At 38.9% G+C, this 14,834-nt stretch overlaps 3 protein-coding genes across 3 annotated transcripts; all 3 read left to right on the forward strand.

Annotated features, from left to right (window-relative positions):
* Positions 1–1,061: 1,061 nt before the first annotated feature.
* On the forward strand, positions 1,062–3,534 carry LOC126783765 (subtilisin-like protease SBT3). The gene has a single exon (XM_050509292.1). It carries the CDS (start codon positions 1,080–1,082, stop codon positions 3,372–3,374), a length of 2,295 nt encoding a protein of 764 aa, XP_050365249.1. The 5' UTR covers positions 1,062–1,079; the 3' UTR covers positions 3,375–3,534.
* A 5,535-nt stretch (positions 3,535–9,069) lies between these two features.
* On the forward strand, positions 9,070–10,971 carry LOC126783299 (uncharacterized). Its single transcript, XM_050508743.1, has 3 exons — positions 9,070–9,917; positions 10,012–10,197; positions 10,286–10,971. The coding sequence occupies exons 1-3, from the start codon at positions 9,423–9,425 to the stop codon at positions 10,565–10,567; spliced, it is 963 nt and encodes a 320-aa protein (XP_050364700.1). The 5' UTR covers positions 9,070–9,422; the 3' UTR covers positions 10,568–10,971.
* Positions 10,972–11,772: 801 nt separating this feature from the next.
* LOC126782875 (probable BOI-related E3 ubiquitin-protein ligase 2) lies at positions 11,773–14,650 on the forward strand. The gene is made up of 4 exons (XM_050508213.1): positions 11,773–11,897; positions 11,982–12,082; positions 12,321–12,631; positions 13,957–14,650. Exons 1-4 carry the CDS (start codon positions 11,824–11,826, stop codon positions 14,482–14,484), a joined length of 1,014 nt encoding a protein of 337 aa, XP_050364170.1. The 5' UTR covers positions 11,773–11,823; the 3' UTR covers positions 14,485–14,650.
* The last annotated feature ends 184 nt before the right edge of the window (positions 14,651–14,834 follow it).

Below are 14,834 nucleotides of genomic sequence, written 5' to 3' on the forward strand. Positions count from 1 at the left end.
AAAGAAGATTTGCAACTTAAAGCTGGCAAAAACTTCCTAAAACAACTCCATTTGAACTGCCTTGATGCTATGGAAGGGATTCTCATCCTCCAGTGGTGTCTATGTTCTGTGTCGATGTTGTACTTGTGTGAAATGGTGGCATTACGGTTTTCAAGATTAAGCGGTTTGAGTTTAGGGCTTAGTATTCTACTAAGCCATGGAAGGATGTAGTTTTAGATATAATCACCTGGATCAACACACAGAAGATCAACTGAGCAGTTTAGGACTTGAGGAACAGTCGCATTAGTGTATAGCTTAGGGGAGTATGTGATTTTGGAAGTCATAACCATTATCTATAAGATGCATGGGCATAGGGGTGGGCATAAAAAACGGAAATCTTGATCCCGTCCTGAAATTTATAGGGACGAGACGGGACGGATGTCTAAAAATGTTCGTCCCGTCCCGATCTAATCCCGTTTCATAATAGTGGGATGAGACGTGAGACGAATAATTTTTATCTCGCTTCGTCCCGTCTCGTCCCACCTTTAATGAAAACTTAAAACTTAATATATATTTGTATCAAAATGAAACTAATTTATGTTCTTAATAACTCTAAAATTATATCAACTCAAATAATAATGGTAAATTATAATATTTTGAACATAATATGCATTTTTTTGTTAAAAATTCATTATTGAATGTTACTTTGTTAATAAAAAAAATAAAAATATAGGTTTTTATTTAACTTCATATAAAAGTGAGATTTATCATGTCTCATCCCAACCGGGATTAATCCCGAGTGGGATGCATTCTTAACAACCCTTGTTCCGTCCCGATTCAAAAGAGTGGGATGAGCCTCGTCCCGTTCCATCGCGTCTCGTGCCCACCCCTACATAGGCATCAATCATAGATGCATATTGAGGGTCCCCTACTAATATAAGATAGCATTTGAATGGACAACTTTGGATCGTCAGTACTATTGAGGAATATCTTAAGGTTCACATACTCCTTACTCCTAAGTTTTCTATAAGAAACACCAAAGTTCACAATTTCTTCTATCTATTCAGTATTCACTTCAAATCTCTACTACTAGCCCTTGCATGGATACGCATAATCATCATGTTCCCTTGTACTTGTGGCTTTCCATTGTCACAGTCGCAAGCCTTGCCATAGTCTCAACCTTGGCTCATGAATCCAACAATTATATCATCCACATGGATTCATCATTTATGCCCAAAGCCTTTGCTGATCACCATTCTTGGTACTTGTCCACAGTGGACTCTGTACTATCCACTTCTTCTATCTCTTCTAAGCTCATATATAGCTACACTCATGTCTTACACGGGTTCAGTGCAAGTCTCTCTGTTCCTGAGTTGGAGGCCTTAAAAACTTATCCAGGGTACATATCTTCTGTTAGAGACTTGCCTGTAAAGCCGGACACGACTCACTCCTCCCAGTTTCTTGGCCTCAACTCCAAAGCAGGAGCATGGCCGGTTTCCAATTATGGCAAAGGCATCATTATTGGTTTGGTGGACACTGGGGTTTGGCCAGAAAGCGAAAGTTTTAACGATGCTGGAATGTCAGAAATCCCACCAAGATGGAAAGGAGACTGTGAAAGTGGAATGCAATTCAGCTCTTCACTATGCAACAAAAAGCTCATTGGGGCAAGGTTCTTCAACAAAGGAATCGTAGCACAAAACCCCAATGTGACATTTTCTATGAACTCCACAAGAGACACTGACGGCCATGGGACACACACCTCCTCCACGGCTGCTGGAAACTATGTAGCTGGGGCATCGTACTTTGGTTATGCCCCGGGAACTGCCAGCGGGATGGCGCCTCGGGCGCATGTGGCCATGTATAAGGCTTTGTGGGACGAGGGTGGCTTATCATCTGACATAATTGCTGCCATCGAACAAGCAGTTGTGGACGGTGTGGATGTGTTATCCCTATCGTTCGGATTAGATGGCGTTGCGCTGTACGAGGACCCTGTTGCCATAGCCACATTTGCAGCCATGAAGAAGGGCGTCTTTGTTTCCACATCGGCAGGAAATGAAGGACCTTTCTATGGTAGTTTGCATAATGGAATCCCTTGGGTTCTAACAGTTGCGGCTAGTACCATTGATCGTGACTTTCGAGGAACTGCACACCTTGGAAATGGAGAATCCGTAACAGGGATGACTCTTTTTCCAGGGGTTAATACGTCTTCATCTGCAATCCCAGTTGTCTTCATGAATGCATGTGGTTTGAAGATGTTGAACAAGGTTGGGAAGAAGATCGTTGTGTGCCAAGACAACAGTTCCATTGAGGAACAATATGTTGCTGTTCAAGATGCAAAGGTTGCCGGAGGTATTTTCATTACCAACAACACCGACCTGGAATTGTTCCTCCAGAGCCAATTTCCCTCACTTTTCTTGAGTTCAAAGGAAGGTGAAACTATCAAGGACTACATCAAGAGTAACTCTAACCCGAAAGTAAGCTTGGAGTATCAAAAAACACTTCTTGGTGCGAGACCAGCACCCGCTGTGACTAGTTACACATCTAGAGGTCCATCTTTCAGCTTTCCCTTTACTCTGAAGCCAGACATTGCGGCTCCTGGCTCACTAATCCTCGCTGCATGGCCTCAAAACCTTTCGGTGGTGATGCTTAACAACAAACAGGTCTTGTTTAACGAGTTCAATTTGTTGTCGGGAACATCCATGGCGTGCCCTCATGCAGCTGGGTTAGCCGCGCTTGTGAAAGCTGCACATCCTCAATGGAGCCCTGCAGCTATCAGATCAGCTATGATGACTACTTCGGACATCAATGATAACACCCTTAGCCCCATCAAGGACATTGGCGACGATTTGCGGCCGGCTAGTCCTCTTGCCACGGGAGCAGGTCATGTCAATCCCAACAAGGCCCTCAACCCGGGACTCATATACGACGCGACCATAGATGATTATGTGAACCTTCTTTGTGCACTAAACTACACCCAGAAACAAATCCAAATTATAACCGTATCAGCCTCGAACAATTGTTCAACCCCATCATTAGATCTTAATTACCCATCGTTCATTGCATTTTTCAATGTCAACGATTCAAAGCCGGGCGTAGAAATCACTCAAGAGTTCCGAAGGACAGTGACCAATGTAGGAAAGGCGCAGTCGACATACGTAGCAAGCGTGACAGCATTGAAGGGGTTTGAGGTTGGCGTCGTTCCGAACAAATTGGTTTTCAAGAGGGAAGGTGAGAAGCTGAGCTTTAAGTTGAGTATAAGAGGTCGGAGACTGATGAAAGAGATCGAGGCTTTTGGTTACCTGACTTGGGTGGACAGTGAAGGTGATCATGTAGTAAGAAGCCCCATTGTGGCCACTAGACTCAGCTCGGATGTTGTTGTGTCACGCAACCACTAGCTACAGTAGTATGTGGTTCGACTCCATTACTTCCATCTGCTGAGTCGAAATAAATATTATTTCACATAGGATCAGGCTTCGCTGAAATCATGCAGACTATAGGCAACTATTTTATGTGGAATTGTTAGTGTTAACGTAGTCAAGTGAATGTATCATTGGAATCGACATGAAAATCATTGACGAAATCTCAAAACCTTGCAAGAGAATTTGCGTCTTCAATGGAAAATTAAGAATTTTCTTACAAATTAAACTAGTTAAAAAAACTATCACAACACACACTCTACGTATGTGAAGGAAATTAAGAAAGTTACAGAGTAGTAGGAAGACATTTTCTACCACTGTTGTATTTTTATTTTCTATTTAATTATATTTATTTAATTACTATTTTAGCCCTATTAAGTAGAATTATTATAGTTTTTAAATATTTAAGAGTCATTTCAGAAAAAAAAAATATGTTTTGGCTAGCAAGTCATGTTCTTGTTATAAGAGTATAGATAAACAAAATTTAGAATAGATTCAGGAGTACTTGATATTGCACAGGAGCTGTTCGACCCCATAACCCAGCCCGAATGAAATTTTCAGACGATAAAACACGGGATTGGTGTCGTTGTTCATGACAGGCAGGCCAGATTATGACTTGGTAACCAATAATCCAATACACAACTGGTAACACGCAGGATATAGTTTAGCTTTATATACTCTGATGCATTCAGATAAGCTTTTTTATTTTCCGGATTTTAGTTTCTCCATATCCATGCTTATAACGTTAAGAAATTATAACTAAATAGGAAGAAGATATGCTTTCGCATACAATCACGACATAATCATATTTCTATAGTTGACTGAAAATTAAAAAATTTATGTTCGATCAGGATTTTGAACCGCAGAAAGGTTCGACTTCAAAAATTAGATCGTACTTAAAGACTTAAACTAGTATTTCAACGCTTTGAAGAACAAACAAAAACCTTGTCTAATTAATGTTATACGAATCAAAATCGTAAATGGTGTGTATGAATTTTACAGAACCTTTTTTCTGTTGGATTAAAGTCATGTTTTCCCTTACCAGCATCGTGAAGTTGCCTTTAGCCAAAAGTTGGACATGTCGGGATTCCAGATAGTGGGTGGAATCCATGAATGCATGCCATGAAGGTCTTTGTATTTCTTTGGACACCATTTCCAGTTCCCTTTCTAAAATTAGCTGCTTCTGTGCTTCAGCTAGCTTAACATTTTCAAGAGCGATCGATCGAGGCCAGTGATATTTGATGATTCAATTATTGAAGCTGGATCCAAACATACATGATTACATACAACCCAATCGATCACCGTACTACTAAATCAGATTAGCAAAAGTGAAAGGAGCCTAGCAGCTAGAAATTAAAGATATGAATCACAAAGTGCCACGCGCGCTGCCCAGTAATTAGTAACTACCAGCTCACAGTCCTGGTAGTGTACGTGGGAGTGTGGGACTGGGATAAACACCCATCTTCGATCACTTCGATCCTTTTTCTTCAGTGACAAAATAGTTTTTTTTTCACTTGCTAACAGTACTACGCACTCTGGAAAGGTAAATGCACGGTTCAATCGACTAGGAATTGCTGCCATATTTGATCACTCAGATAAGAAAGATTACAGTGCTCCCATATTATCATGAACAGATCTAATTAAATTGTTATGGATAGTAATATATTTTTCTACCACCATGTATACATATATCTGATAATGATTAAGATGTGCTACTGGAAATTAAAGAAACTCGAGCATGAAAACTCGACTAATACTGTATATATTACTAATGCAGTAATGCATGTTTTTAAAGCTTGAGAAATGAGAAGTGTGTATAATTAATGATAGCACCGTCTTACGTTCCCCAATAAGGGACGAAAGTCAACAAGGTGATACGCACCAGATCGATTTAAAGACATTGCTGTCATTGCAGCAATAATACAAGGAACCCTATCTATAACGAAATAAAGCCGGTAACCATGTCGGCCATGCAAATTAGGATCATAACTCTTTGGAGTTTTGGTCCAGTTAATCGGGCTTCAATTGTGGGCTTGATTCAAAATAGCCGGTGGTTGGACGAATTCTCTTGCACTTTATAAACTTACGGGTGCAACTCTTTTAAGGCCCACTTACCTTAGGTTGGTTACATTGGTTGATTGGTACTGTCCCCCTTACCATTACGTTGGGAACTTAGGATGATCCTAATCTTATATGCTAAGAGATGCTATGGTAGTGTTAAGTCATTGTCCAATGTTTGTTCCTAAATTAGAAGAAAGAATCTAGTTAAAGTTGAGGTGAAACGATTACGGCTAGCGCTTCAGTTTACCAAAGTTGAACCAGTTTAATCAATTTCTTAACCGCTGACATCGGGCTAGCAAAAAAAATGGGTTGGTCGGAAACGATCAACTTAACTGAGATCCAGTTTTGCCGATTCGGTTTTGATTTGTGATTGGGAATTATTTTATAATTTTTGACTCACCCTCGACATATTTCATACCGAAACCTGCATTGATGCACTTTTTTTTTACGAAAAATGACTGCTTTTTCTTTAAAAAAAATACACAAAATTTATCCAATACACTATCACAAAAAAGTGTACAGTCAAAAATCCCGCATAACTTATGCAGCCTAACAAACGATACCTTGAATTTGTGTATCACGGCTGGTTGTTCTTTCTTTCAATTAGGAAATTGGCCATGCTCAAATTGCCCTCAATCGACCTGATCCGCCATGAATCTGAAATGAACTTGCTCCGTAAGGAACTAAGGCCCATGAATCTTCATGAACTGCTCTTTTTCTTTCTAGACCCTAATTTTAGTCTTGGCAATCAAAAATAAATAGGTTTCTTGAGTGTATCGTGATGGTAGAATAATAGTTGGAAGATTGAAGTCTAAATAAATTGCACATGGTATGATATTTCTTTTGTTGGCGGTGGTATCGGTTATAATGCAGCATCTATGTTTATATTTGCACTTAAAAACTTGGTTTCGGTCGGCCTATTCACATGCTTACAATGAGAACCTATTTTTGCTTCACACAATATCCATACGTTCACAATGCAATAGCAAATGGAACCATCTGGATTAATTTAACAAATTAAGCATATGAAATAGTTACTCGTGAAAATGTACCATATGTCAAACATATCATTTGATATGAAAGTTAAATACACATATTTGTTAGAGAAAAATTCATCAACAGTCTCTAAACTCATGTGGTAAGAACAATCTGATCCCTGACTTTTAAAAATGATCAAAGAGATCCATGAACTCTTATTCTAATATCAATAAGGTACTTCTGTCAAAACTTTTGAAATATTCCGTTAAGATATTACTTTTTATGTTAATTTTGTCATTTTGTTAAAATTTTGACGGAGCATGGTGGACCTAATTCTTAAAATTTATTTTAAATCTACCATCTATACTCAAAGGTAAACATTTATTTTATCATCATAACAATTATCATAGCTTCTAGACTTAGGCTTTTAGCGTTTGTTAAACTGTCTTTAAAAGAACTGCAACAAGAAAAAGAAAAATATAAAAAACTAATAAGAAATAGAGAGAACCTTCCAAGAAATACCAAAAATTACTGAGATATTATCTATAGAATACAGCGTAGAATCTACGCATCCCAATAAATTTTTGAAGAAGATCATAAACCTCTTCACATTTTGAGCATCGGTTAGATTCGCCCTAACTGGTATCAGAGCTTGTTTCGCTCAGAAACAAGTGAAGATCATGCTTATGCCACAAAGTTGGCTCATTTTATCCAATAAAAAAGAAGTCAGAACTGAAAATTACCAGTCTTTTTGTACTGAAAAAGCTACTTATAAGTGGCAAGTGTGTTTTTATTCAAAACATATTCAAGAAAGCTAGTACTCCATAGAATACGTTTGTAAAATATTAAATACCCTATATGACGAACATATTCATCTCCAAAAGGAGATTGGAATAGCAGATATTGATCCATCAATACCTAGCCTGATTGAATTTCTAGATTATCTATCTAGAGAAAAAGGCAATAACAAAGTTGCAGAACAACTCAAAGGTTTAATCTTCGATTATATTAACTCAACGAAAGAAAAAATATCCCAACTAACAAATAACAAAATGACAAAATTAACAGAAAAAGTAATATCTTAACGGAATATTTCAAAAGTGTTGACAGAAGTACCTTATTGATATTATAATAAGAGTTCAGGAATCTATTTGATCCTTTTTAAAGGTGAGGGATCATATTGTCCTTACCACATGAGTTCATGGACTGTTGGTGAATTTTCCTCTATTTGTTATTAAGTTATCAGCTTATCAAAGAGATAACCAAGTTCATAATGTATATGCAATTGAAATTAAATTATCACATTTTAATACACCTTTTATGCCTACTTGGAATGAAAGAGAATTTTGTATCTACTTTGTCTACAAACAAGGAAGGAAGCAATTTTGTCGCCCACCCGTATTATGCTCACCACTTTAAATGCATGTTAAATGTCTTTATAATACTATAGTTATAAATTTGTTGAGAAAAATGACACTTGACATGCACTTAGAGTAGTGGGCATAAGATGAACATGATAAGGGTGAGCAACAAATTTGTTTCTAACAAGAAAGCTATATATGAATCTCGTGGAGAATTCGACCGCGGCTCAAGATGAATGCTGGCGTTATACCTAACGCATGAGTCGGACGAGAACTATAGTTCCCAATGGTGGACAACTAGCATAAGAACATGCACCTGGGCCTCATCATGGGCCGGACCGGGACAAGCCTTACCCTAAATTTTAGGGTTTAGGGTAGGGTCGGCCGGGGCTTTGATTAAGTCAACAAAAATAGGGTCGGACTAAGGCTCCGATTTTCAAACCCTTACCCGCTCTAAAAGCCCATTCCTTTAGGGATAAGAGGTACGGGTCGGGCCGGCCCTTCAAATAGTGCTAAATATGGCCGAAACGGGCCGAATATGGCCTTTTTTATTTTAAAAAAATTAAAAAATTATATTTAATTTTTTTTCTCAAAATTTACTTATGTGGTTGCAAGTATAACACAAGTTTTTTTTTCAAGTATATGATCATATTATAAATACATATATGCCTTATATTTAACTTAAACATCTACACTTTAAATCTAAGTGATTATATATGAATATCTTATATCAAATTACACAAGAATCATTGTTATTTTTCACGACAAATAGAAACATAAGGCATAAAGTTTACAAAATCAATTGTAATAAAATGTGAGGTGTATTGTATATAAAATATATATAAAAACATATTTAAAAATAGAAAAAAAATAAATTATAATTAGAGCCTAAACGGGCTAAATATGACATGTTTAGCCCTAAAAGACTTAATAGGGCCGGGCCGAGTTTGATTTGGTCAACCTTTACCCTACCCTATTCGGAAAAAATTAAGGCCGGCTTCGGCTCTATCGGGTAGGGTGGGCTTTCGGGCTTATGGACTAAATGATGACCCCTACATGCACCTTATATATGTGAGATTTTTTTTTTATCAAATAAACTACTCAAATGCTATAATTAATTTTTCGTAAGTCGAACTCATGACTAATTGACTATTAATTAGAATAAGAAAATAAGACTATGTCGCAAGACTAATGCTGATCGACACAATCTCTTAACCTTATAGCCACTTTCAATAATCTCTCTATGTATAGACAAAATTTCAAAATAATGGAGGAATTAGTTTAATTTTGTTTGGCATGGTGTGTGATCGCGGTGCCAACCGTGATTTGCCTGTCAGTTGATTCGTTCCTCGCTGGTTCCTACACCCACCAACATCCCCATCCTACAATCTTAACCCATTCCTCTCCATCTCAGTAAGGTATCACACACACACACACACTCTCTCTCTCTCTCTCTCTCTCTCTCTCTCTCTCTCTCTCTCTCAGAGTAACAGCAGAAACAGCAGCTAATCCCTTTCCTCCATTAAAGTCACATCCCCAAACTCTAATCGAAAGCAACAGCAACACTTGAGATCATACACACACACATTACATCTGAGTGAAGTGAAGACCCACCACCAAAATTAAAATGCACGCAAAAACTGACTCCGAGGTCACAAGCCTCGCCCCTTCCTCCCCTACCCGCTCCCCCCGCCGCCCCGTCTACTACGTCCAGAGCCCCTCCCGTGACTCCCACGACGGCGAGAAGACCGCCACCTCCTTCCAGTCCACCCCCGTCCTCAGCCCCGCCGGCTCCCCTCCCCACTCCCACTCCTCCCTCGGCCGCCACTCCCGCGACTCCTCCTCCACCCGCTTCTCCGGCTCCCTCAAACCCGGATCCAAGAAGATCCAGCCCAGCAACGACTCCTCCTCCCGCCGCAAGGGCCACCACCACCACAAGGCCTGGAAGGACTGCGCCGTCATCGAAGAAGAAGGCCTCCTCGACGACGACGATCGCGAACGCGGCTTCCCCCGCCGATGCTATTTCCCCGCCTTCGTTCTCGGTTTCTTCCTCCTCTTCTCCATGTTCTCTCTCATTCTCTACGGCGCCAGTAAGCCCATGAAGCCCAAGATCACCATGAAGGTTCGTTCATCCCTCCCGCACTGATCCAGTTTCCATAAGTTTTTATTTTTCAGTTTACAAATTCTCATTTTTTCTTTAATTTTAAACTCCGCAGAGTGTTAAATTTGAACAATTCAAGATCCAAGCGGGCTCAGACTCCACCGGAGTAGGCACCGACATGATCTCCGTCAACTCAACCGTGAAATTCACATTCCGTAACACCGGCACATTCTTCGGAGTCCACGTCTCGCCGAATCCTCTGGATCTATCCTACTCCCAAATCACCATTGCTTCCGGAATCGTAAGCATTATTAACACTAATCTCCATTCAAAATTTCCATATCTCATTGCTAATCTCCGTAATAATTAATCTCTCTCATAATTTTCAGATCAAGAAGTTCTATCAATCAAGGAGGAGCCATAGAACGGTGACGGTGTCAGTAATCGGTGACAAAATTCCGTTATACGGGAGTGGAGCTAGTATCAGTAGCTCAACGGGGACGACATTGCTGCCGGTGCCGCTGAAATTGAACTTCTTGATCAAATCGAGAGCCTACGTTTTGGGGAAACTGGTGAAGCCAAAGTTCAACCGGCGCGTCGAGTGCACTGTAACTTTCGATCCCAAAAAGCTCAACGTTGCGATCGCGCTCAAGAATTGCACCGTTTTTTAATCAATTAAGTCACGAATGAAGAAGAAGGGGAGGAAGAAATGGTTTCTATTTTATTCGTTGTTGGTTTTCCTTTTCGGTGGTGGGCAACTCAGCGGGCAGATTTCCGAGTTGGACGGGCAGGCTGCTGAGAGTGAGAGAAAAACGCGGTTTTGGACTTTTGAGCTGCCCTGACTGACCGAAAAGTGTAGAGTCAGTGACTCGTGGGTATGGTGTTACATTATTCACCTTCTTTTTGGTTTATTTATTCTTTTTTTTTTGAGTTGTATTATTAAGAAATTATTAAGTTATTCGCAATAATGCAACTTCTTTTTTTTTTTTTTGGTATAGGGGGTTAATGTTCTTATGAATCAAAGTTCACATTTGTATAAGAGAAATAGCAAAGCAAATGCACATTGTTTATGTTCCTTTGATTGCCCTAGATCTTTTTTAAATTGATCAATTAGGTGGTATCATCCTCAATCCTCATGAATTGATATGCATGAACCTGCTAAAAAAAAATTATGCATGAATTTAGATATTTTAAACTGATAGTATTTTGTCCCCAATGGATTATTTGTCATGAGCAAATTATATCATTTTCAACAATTTGTTGGGATTCATGCATGTTAAAGGTTGTCATTTAGTTCACTCTCTTATCTGAAAGGGTTCATAATAGTTTTTGATGATGAAATTGGTTCTTCTAAGGATGCGTGTGCAGTGAGAATAATGGTGTCTACTACCTTCTCTATTGTAATTTCTCTCGTTTGCGAGAATTAGGTCTGCATTTTCACATAAGGAAAGAGATCAAGCAGCCCATATGCACCATGGCAAACGAAATACTTAAAAACTACTACATTGTAATTAGTTAACGAAATCAAACCGATGATAATGTGAAAGGAAAGATATGAACTCCCTTAGAATGGAGGATCATCAAACTGAACTTGACAATTTGAATGAGAAATTAGTAGAGGTTTTAAATGGATTAGTTTTTATCAATTTTTTTAAAGGGGTTATTCATCAAGTTTACAAGAGTGGAACATGTCTTGGGTTCACAGACCACGAGCCCAAAATATTTTTCGCAGTCAGTTCTCCTTGAAGAGCGGCCCACACAATTTATCAAAAGTACAAGGACCATTTGGCAAAAATATGCGAATCTTCCTAGGCCAGCTCGCTGTGCTTATGACTCACGAGTCCTCTCTCCTCTCTCTCTCTCTCTCTCTCTCTCTCTCTCTAGTTTCACACCGGTCTTCTTCTTCTCCACTTTGTGAGTTTTAGTCATGGCTCTTCCCCAACACCACTTTCAACACCACTATCAAACCCAACAACAGCAGCAGCAATCCAAGTCGTTCAGGTATTCAATTTTTCTTCTCTCATTTCAAATTTCATCTCACAATTTCAGCTCCGCACATTTTAGTTTTTGATCTTCTTTTGCTAGAAATTTATACACAATCGACGGTCAGATGTCGCCGGCCGTCGCCTATTTCGACCCCAACGCTCTACAAGATCACTCCCAGCACCCGCCTTATGTTCCACCCTGTAATCATCTCTCTCCTCTTTTCTTTCACGCTCTGTTTGTTTCTCAGAAACCCTAATTCAAAATTATCAAATTCATTAGATTGTGAGCAAATTTGGGGTTTTGTATTTCATTTTCTTAAAGAACTGAACATCAGAAAATGCAAGTCCTGAGTAATTTGGGTTTTCCCTTTTCATTATCAAAACCTAATTTCACTAATTTTGAGCTTAATATGAGTTACAATCGGTGGTGTGTTTCTAGTTCATGTAGTAGGGTTTGCGCCCGGCCCGGTGGCCACGGCAGACAATAGTGACAATGCCAGTGATTTTCAATGGAACTATGGCTTAGAATCGAAGAGGAAAAAGCTCAAGGAGCAGGATTTCTTGGAGAACAACTCGCAGATGTCGTCCGTTCTGCAACAGCAATCAGTCTCAACGGGCTTGGGTTTGTCCCTAGACAATAATCGCATGGCCTCTACAGGGGACTCGGCTTTGCTGTCTCTCATTGGTGAGGATGTTGATCTTGAGATACAGAGGCAAGATTCTGAGATTGATAGGTTCCTCAAGGCCCAGGTCTGGTGTTTCTGGATATAGTTTTATTCTGTTGCGTTGTTGAGTATATTGGATGAACTGTTTGGAATGGTTGTGTGATGAGTTTGTGTATAGAAGAGCATGTGTTATTTAACTGCTGATAATTTGGTCTTACAATTTTTGTGCATGTTTTTGTTGTGGTTGTAACATGGTAATGTCTTTGGCTTTCTGCTCGTGGTATTTTCTGTAGTTTCCATCTCAGATTCATTGGTATGCAATTACTAATAGATATTTTAAGTGATCGGTTGCCACATATGGTTTCAGCTTCTGAACCCTGTAACCGGTCAATTTAAATTTCAACCATGCTAAAATCATACCTCAACATTGAATGAGTTCGATATGGATTGCCTAAATTGAAATGGTTGTTGAATCTCTTAAAATTTTTGAACAAGGTGTATTGTTGTCATCTGTAGTAGCAAATTTCATGAAACGGTCATTAGGGTGGTTGCCATTTCATGTAATTCAGTTAGAATACACTCGAGAAAGTACCTATGACTGGCTTCCGTTAAGGATATGTATTATTGATATTTGTCCGATTATGATTTGACCAATATAACTGAAGAAGTAACATAAGTGATTATACATTTCTTAGTTAAGTTATGTCTCATCTTCTCATTATCCAACAACAATTTGACAATTGGAGACTTATTAAATAGCATCCAGAGGCCCAATCAAACAAATGTCTTTTTTTTTTTGTTATAGTTAACTTGAAGATGCTTTCTAGAGTAACATGGGGATTTAAAGTGGTAGTCATTCAAAAGTTTGGAGAAGGAGAATTTAGGTTATAAGAGTTAAGAGTGTGTACTTGTGCAAAAATGATTGATTTAGATGTCCATGGTACTTTTCTACTTTTCTGTCCTCTTTGTTTCTTAACTTCCTTGTTGAAGAACTTGTCAGTATCACAAACAATGGACAACGTTATGACTTTTGAGTATGCTCTACTTTTGTAGCAATTGTAGTGGATATTCTCAACCAGTTGAGATATAGGTGGACGGTTACTTAAATATCCCATAAATAGAGTTACCAAAACAAGAACGGCTCCTTTTAGTCAATCTTGTTAAGATGAATATTCTTTACTCTTTAGGATTCTCTCTAGGTTTTCTCTGTTGACGGTTTCATTTCTGGCTTGTTGAACTCTCTGTACTGATGACGATTCCATTTCTGGCTTGTTGGCTTTCTTTGGCCGACATTGTTTTCCGGCAGTCTTGTTTTGTTTGCAATGTTTCAAGTGCTAGCAATTACCTATATTATTTTAGTTATACCATACTTTGGTAAACTTACATTTATGTTTTTATTTCATAATCTAGAGTGATCGCTTGCGACAAAATATACTGGACAAGGTCCAAGCTGCCCAACTTCAAACTCTCTCAGTCGTAGAAGAAAAGGTAATTCAAAAGCTTAGGGAAAAAGAAGCGGAAGTGGAGAGCATCAACAAGAAGAATATGGAGCTTGAAGAACGAATGGATCAGTTGAGTCATGAAGCAAGGATTTGGCAACATCAAGCCAGGAACAATGAGCACATGATCACAGCCCTCAAGGTTAATCTTGATCAAGTAATTACTCAAAGTAGAGACAGCAAAGAAGGATGTGGTGACAGTGAAATAGATGATACAGCTTCCTGCTGCAATGGTCGTTCCATCAATTTTAATATGTTTGGCAAGGAGAGCAATGATGCTAAAGAGGTCATGACGTGCAAGGCCTGCAGAATGAATGAAGTTTGCATGCTTCTATTACCTTGTAAGCATCTTTGCTTGTGTAAAGATTGCGAGAGTAAGCTTAGCGTTTGTCCCGTGTGCCAATCTTCTAAGTTTATTGGCATGGAAGTATACTATTAAGTGACTGCTTCATGTGAAGCTGTAAACTTATGTAGTCATATGCATTGTTGTTGTCATCTGTTCATTAACTGCTTGAATACCCTATTTGGCCATCCCATTCCATTAGGGTCCATCAAGTAATCAAAGAATTACTGGCTTTAGCCTAAAGTGAATATTAGCATTTATGCCTCCATTTTTGTACCTTATGTTTCTATATTAAGTCTCAAATGAATCTAACGCAATTAAACATCCAAAAATGAGGCTCCTTAGGCCTTGGCAGCTTCTGATGACCTGACACTGCTTGAGCTTGTTTCTCTATAGAAGTATAGAGTATACTGGTGAGTGTTGCAGTTTTATATACCTTCCGAGTT

The sequence above is a fragment of the Argentina anserina genome, chromosome 2 (assembly GCF_933775445.1).
Source record: "Argentina anserina chromosome 2, drPotAnse1.1, whole genome shotgun sequence".
NCBI lineage: Eukaryota > Viridiplantae > Streptophyta > Magnoliopsida > Rosales > Rosaceae > Argentina > Argentina anserina.

Coding starts and splice junctions, on each gene's coding strand:
- LOC126783765 (XM_050509292.1), top strand. CDS start 1,080: ATGGATACGCATAATCATCATGTTCCCTTGTACTTGTGGCTTTCCATT.
- LOC126783299 (XM_050508743.1), top strand. CDS start 9,423: ATGCACGCAAAAACTGACTCCGAGGTCACAAGCCTCGCCCCTTCCTCC. Junction 9,918..10,011: donor AGCCCAAGATCACCATGAAG/GTTCGTTCATCC, acceptor TAAACTCCGCAG/AGTGTTAAATTTGAACAATT. Junction 10,198..10,285: donor TCACCATTGCTTCCGGAATC/GTAAGCATTATT, acceptor CATAATTTTCAG/ATCAAGAAGTTCTATCAATC.
- LOC126782875 (XM_050508213.1), top strand. CDS start 11,824: ATGGCTCTTCCCCAACACCACTTTCAACACCACTATCAAACCCAACAA. Junction 11,898..11,981: donor CAGCAATCCAAGTCGTTCAG/GTATTCAATTTT, acceptor TTCTTTTGCTAG/AAATTTATACACAATCGACG. Junction 12,632..13,956: donor ATAGGTTCCTCAAGGCCCAG/GTCTGGTGTTTC, acceptor TTCATAATCTAG/AGTGATCGCTTGCGACAAAA.